The sequence below is a fragment of the Myotis brandtii genome, unplaced genomic scaffold (assembly GCF_000412655.1).
Source record: "Myotis brandtii unplaced genomic scaffold, ASM41265v1 scaffold27, whole genome shotgun sequence".
NCBI classification, from domain to species: domain Eukaryota; kingdom Metazoa; phylum Chordata; class Mammalia; order Chiroptera; family Vespertilionidae; genus Myotis; species Myotis brandtii.
Window position 1 is genome coordinate 768,750 of NW_005360272.1, and position 6,152 is coordinate 774,901.

The 6,152-nt window shown below is 48.3% G+C and overlaps 1 protein-coding gene across 2 annotated transcripts in view; it reads left to right on the forward strand.

Annotated features, from left to right (window-relative positions):
• Window positions 1-458: 458 nt before the first annotated feature.
• Window positions 459-6,152, forward strand: part of SLA2 (Src-like-adaptor 2) — a 20,610-nt gene continuing 14,916 nt past the window's right edge. Inside the window, exons 1-2 of one of the 2 annotated variants that reach the window (XM_005868471.2) lie at window positions 459-894; window positions 4,276-4,421. In XM_005868471.2, the coding sequence (XP_005868533.1) occupies window positions 4,331-4,421 (91 nt within the window). In that variant the 5' untranslated portion in view covers window positions 459-894; window positions 4,276-4,330. The remainder of the gene's footprint in view (window positions 895-4,275; window positions 4,422-6,152) is intronic. The other variant, XM_005868472.2, reaches the window with a different exon arrangement.

Here is a 6,152-nt window from a genome sequence, read left to right on the forward strand (position 1 = left end):
AGCTGCTAGTCTGGGGACCACACTTGGAGAAGCGCTATCCAAAGGTCTTGCTACTCAAAGTGTCCCCAGACCAGCAACATGGGTGTCACCTGGGAGTAATTAGCAATACATAATCTGAACCCCACCCAGCCCAGACACACTTACCCAAATCTGCTGTTTAACAAGATCCCTGGGTGATTGCTATACACATTGAAGGTTGGGACACATCACTCCAAGGCAGTGCTTTCCAGACTTGCCAGTCAAAGGGATCTCTTAACCTGCTTAAAATTCAAAGTCCTAGGCTGCTCCTCTGGTGACTTGCATTCAGATGTGGGAGGATCCCAGGGTTCTGACACTAACAAGCCCCTCGGGTGACTATTATAATCAGATAAACCTGGAAACTCCTGCTCATTTGCCTCAGTTTTGTGTTCCTTGGGCAAGACCAAGTTGTAAAGACAGAAAACAACCTCTCCCTCCAGGATCATGACAAGGCAGCCGCTTCTGCCCAGGAAACAGGAACTTGGGGAAGGTGGCTCCTTGATGGTCTGTGATGCCGTCAGAGGAAATGGGTGGTTGTGAGAACCACAGAGTCTGCAGATGTGAGCCAGGAGCCCCGAGGACTCTGTCACAGGCTCAGAGAGCTCTGGGCCTTCTTCTCTGGCCCACCTGCGCTTGGGAGGCTCACCCAGTCCAGGCTCCTGTCCATCCCAGGTAACCACAGGCAGAAACCAAGCCACCAAAAGCCATATCGAGGGCCTCTCCCTGAAGATTCTCCCAGGCCAAGAGTGTTCTGGATGTCCTAGGACTAAGGATGTTGACAGGCTTCCAGAAGGGCCCCCCAAAGCCCTAACCTCTCCAGCCAAAGCATGTGTCTTGGCCAAACCCCTATTCCAAGCCTCTGGTGACAGGAAAACAGTAAGTATGCTTGTTTTGTTTTCCGATGGCCTTGGGCCTGTGGGGAAGGATGGGCCCCTTAGCGACTGGGAGTGGGCTTTATAGTTGGAGGAAAGGTCAAGGAGAAGGAGGTTTCTACGGAGGATAAGGGATGACTTCTAAGGGTTCTGAAGGAACCGAGGCCCCCCTTCCTACACCTTTGTCCTCTGGAGTATTACATTGTGCCCTCCAGCTTGTCTGCATGCCTAATCTGGTCCCATCTCAGTTACCAACTTGCTGTGTGACTTTGGGGCCCTCTCTGGGCCCCAGCTTTCCAACTTCAGTGAATGAGAGGAGTCGGGATTATAATCTCTGAAGACACTTTCAACTCTAATATCGTCAGTTCCTCTCAAAAAGGTGATATTTCTCAGCTCCATCGGAGAAAGCTGAGCTCAATCCAAACTCACCACTCGTACCCCACCACTGAGAAATTATCCTCTGAAGCACAAAAACACAAAGGCAGGAATGGCAGGCCTAGCTCTGCACTGACCAGCTGTGTGGCAGCGAGCATGAGGTCGGGCTCTGTGGGTCCTGGTTCTTGTATCTGAGTGGGATTCAAATGCAGACCTCTCAAAGACCAAGTGAGATGATATAAAAACCATTGTGGGCATTGTGCTGATCTCAGCTGCTTTTTACTACCTCCTTCCACCCACTGGCCCAGGTCCCCTAGGAAGTGCCTAACACACAGTAAGTTATTCAAATGCTTATAAATTAATTATTAGGTCCTCTGTTTTAAAAGTGTTGGCCAACCCCATGGTCTTCATTTTGCCCCCAGGAGGCTTCCTGGCCCCACCAGGTGAAGGGAGCTAGCAGAGGGTGCTGGGGGCTTCCAGTCTGAGTGCACTTCTACTTCCTTCGGCCCATCCCCCAGCTCCACCTGCAGCGGGAAGAAGTTTCTGGGTTTAGTGCAGTTGGTGATTGTGGTGACTTTTCTTGCTGAAGGAGGGGAAAGGAAACTAACCTTTACTGAGCACCCATTCTGTGCCAGGGTCCTCGACTCCCCCCATAGCCCTGTGGACTCGGTGTTATCCCTCATTCACAGATGAGATGGAAAGGATGCATGCTCTTTCTGAAAGTCACACAGCTCCAGCCTGGTTGGCCTGAATTAATCACTCATGCTACCTAGGAAAGATCTCCCCTGGGATTTTCTGCACAGTGGAGCATAGAGCCCGCACCTCATACTCAAGGGGAAAGGCTGGGGAGCAGCAGGAATGTTGAAAACCTGACCTGAAGGGGTGCCTTAGCAGTGAAGGAGTCGAGACCTGAGGAGGCAGCAGCACCATCTAGGCTGCCAAGGCTTCAGAATCCCAAAGTCAGCAGGAGCCACTTGCTAATTAGGCCTGTTTTGTATTAAAGAGCTCCTGTCCACCCTGCCTGGTTTAGCTCAGTGGATAGAGCGTCGGCCTTCGGACTGAGGGGTTCCAGGTTTGATTCTAGTCAAGGGCACATGCCCGGGTTGTGGGCTTGATCCCCAGTGGGGGACGTGCAGGAGGCAGCCAATCAATGATTCTCTCTCATCATTGATGTTTCTTTCTCTCCCTCTTTCTTCCTCTCTGAAATCAATTAAAATATAAAATTTTTTTTAAAAGGGAGCTCCTGTCCCGTGAATCCTGAAAGCCCAGTGGGAGGCAGCAGAAACAGGCACTGTTAGCCCCTGTCGATGACACAAGACGGCAGAACTGAGGGCAATTCCCTTGCACATAAGGCAGGATTTTTACTCCAGACAGGACTGGCCTGTGAGGCCCTAGAAGTCAATCCATGATAGTGACAGACACCTGTCCTCACCCGGGCATGGTGTTAGGATTCAAGGGTAAGGACAGAGCCTGCTTTATCACAAACTAGTGTAATTATGCATCTCTCTACGGAAAGGAATGAAACCACCTCCCTGAAACACTTTAAAATAGTGTTTAGAAAAATCAGCATCACCCTGGAAACCTGGGAATTTAAATTATTTTAAGGATAAGACAACTGTCCAGCCCTGGTCAGCTAGCTCATTTGGTTAGAGCCTCATCCCAATAAGCCAAGGTTGCAGGCTCCATCCCCCGTCAGGGAACATACAAGCACCAACCAATGAATGCATAAATGGGTGGAACAACAAGTTTCTTTTCTCTCTCTCTCCCTCTCTCTCTCTCTCTCTCTCTCTCTCTCTCTCTCTCTCGTCAGTTTTTTTTTTTTTTAAGACACTGTCCAAAGAACTAATAATTACATTCATCCATTTAGTTCATATGTATTGACCACCTTCTGTGGGCCAAGAGCCTCACAAAATGCTGAGAAAACAGGCAAATAAGGAGAGGTCCTGTCTTCATTGAGCTGTAGAATAATGGCATATTAAATAAACAAAAGCTTTAATAAATGAATAAAACAGGAAGGAACACAACCGGGAGCCAAGAGAGAAAAGGGAAGGCTCTTAGGAGCAGCCTCTGGTGAGTGACATTCAAGGCATATGAAGTAGAAGCAGGCTTTTCACATGTGTGATCTCTGAAATGTTAAGTATTGTTATCCCCATTTTTCAGATAAGGAAGTGGAGGCAGAGAGGAAATGGCTCCACACCAATCTTCCAAAGCCTTGCAAGTCATCACTGTGTCACACAGCCTCCTAGTCATCTTTGCCCAGCATCACCTTAGCTTGCTGTGACACCAGATTCCCCTTGTCCACTTTTTTGTTGTTGTTGTTGTTCCTCACTTGAGGATATTTTCCATTGATTTTTTAGAGAGAGTGGAAGGGAGAAGGAAAGACAGAGACATATCAATGTGAGAGAAACACATCGATTGGTTGCCTCCTGCACGCACCCCGATCAGGGCCCCAGGCCAGGGAGAAGCCTGCAACCAAGGTACATGCCCTTGACCGGAATCGAACCTGGGACCCTTTGGTCCACAGGCCGACAATCTATCCAATGAGCCAAACTGGCTAGGACCCCTTTGTCCACTTGTAACCCTAGCCATGGGTTCTGGTATGCCTAGAGTGAACTCTGACCTATCATTGTCCCCTGTCACCCAAAATATGATCCCAGGTCAGGAAATGGTTCTGGGTGGACCATCTGAATGAACAGCAAGGGCTGGGGGGTTCAGAGAAAGCTTCCTGGGACAGGGGGCGATTAAGACAGCCCTGAAGGGGAAATGGGACCTTCCAGCCAATGGGCGGTACACCACGCACACAAAGGCCCAGAAACAGAACAGCGCATGGCTGCAGCACAGTAACACAGGAGAAAACAGGGTCCACAGTGAAGAGACCCTTCGCAGTCTGGAGCCTGGTCCTGATGGGAGGGAGATTATGTGCAGGCCTCAGCAAGGAGGTTAGTAGGACAGAGCCAGGGAGGGAGGGTGCCGCACCAGGCCTAGAGCCACAGTTCTGTCCCCATCACAGCCTCTCTTTCAGAATTCTCTCCACGATGTGTTTCTGAGAGTTCTTCTGAGAGGCGATGGGAAGTCAGCCCAGCAGAGAGAAAAGCCTGCCAAGCCCAAGCTCAAGTCCCTCTGTCCAAGACCAGGGCCCTGTACCCATGCAACCAGGTAAGCTTCGGGGCCCAGACAGCCAGGTCTTTCCCAGGCACCACCAGGCTGCCCAGGGCCTTCCTGACCAGCCGCTCCAAACAGCATCAAGTGTCATTGAGTGCCTGCCGTATACCAGGCCTCCCTGTAAGCCATCCAGGCAGACCTTGCTCTTGTAGAGCTTACATTTTAGCAGTCAACATTAAACAACCACGTAAAGGAGAAAATCTAAGAGAGTGACAGTTGCTAACCAGGCTGGGGGATAGTCCTGCAGGCATTTCCCAAGGCTTCCTTCCTCCTCAACCAATGTATTTGGAAACTGAGCTGGCAACTCTAAGACCAATCCCACTTCTGTAGCTCTCCATAGCTGCACTGTCCGTTACAATATTCTCTAATTATGTGAAGCTATTTAAATTTAAGTTAAAACTAATTTAAATGAAATAAAATTAAATATTCAGCTCCTCAAGTCACACTGGCTGCATTTTAAGTGCTCAAAGCCAAAGGTAGCTACTGGCTACCTTAATTGGACAGCAAAATTATAGAACATTTTCATCATCATTTCTATCTATAAAATTCTACTAGACAGTGATGCCCCAAAGTCTCTCCTCTTATCCTGAGAGATGCTGTGAAATACTTGAAGCAAAATTAAAGCTATGACAATTGGAAAAAATTGTCATATACAATGAATATGTTGAACCTATAGCTGTTATTTTCTAAGGTAGTCCTGAATAAAAATGCTACTTTTTAGGACAATTAGACAATCAAAATAAATTCTAATATTTTTATGTCAAAGCTACTGCCCCTAGTTTTTTTCTTGTTCCCCAAAATAGCCCACAAATCCTTTCTCAAGACACATCCTGATTTGGGGTTTTGATAATGTATTCATCAGAGTTCTGCAGAGAAACAGAACCACAGAACCAATAAGGTATTGGGGTGTGTGTGTGCATGCGTGTGTGTAGACACAGAGAGAATTTATTTTAAGAAATTGGCTCATGCAATTGTGGGGGCTGGCAAGTCTCAAATTTGTAGGGCAGGCCGGCAGGCTGCTGACCCAGGGAAGAGCTGATGCTGCAGAATTCCAGAGTTGAGCCTGGAGGCAGAATTCCCTCTTCCTCAAAGGACCTCAGTCTGTTTCTTAACGTCTTCAAGTGGTTGGAAGAGACCCACGCCCATTATGGAGAATAAACTGTTTTATTCAGCGTCTACTGATTTAAAATGTTAATCTCATCTAAAAAATACCTCTACAGGAACATCTAGACTGGTGTTTGACCAAATATCTGGGGATTTTGGGCTAGCCATATTGAGACATAAAATTAACCATCACAGATAACAGGATTACTCTAAACCAAGTGGCACTTTTAGGAGGAAGGACATGGAAAACACACTTAAACAGAACTAGGAGATTGCAGAATCAAATGTCTGCATATTAGTGTTTGGGCAGGATCTGTCTGAGTCTGAAAACTCCCTTACAATGTCTGGGTCTTCCTTCCCTCTCCTCAGCCCCTACCCCCAGTATCCTCATCTCCCTAATATCACTCTCTCCAACCACTACAGCCATTGAGTCCCAAAGCCCTATGCCCTGTAGCCACCCAATCTGCACAGAGAGCCTGGGGCCCAGCAGGCCTCTCAGGAAGAGACCTGGAAACCACACAGACCTCCACCTCATTTCCTCTGAATCTAGCTATAAGCAGCAGCCCCAGGGCTGCTCTGAGTCATGCCCAGGGTGGGGGTGGGGGGGCAGTGGGGCGGGGG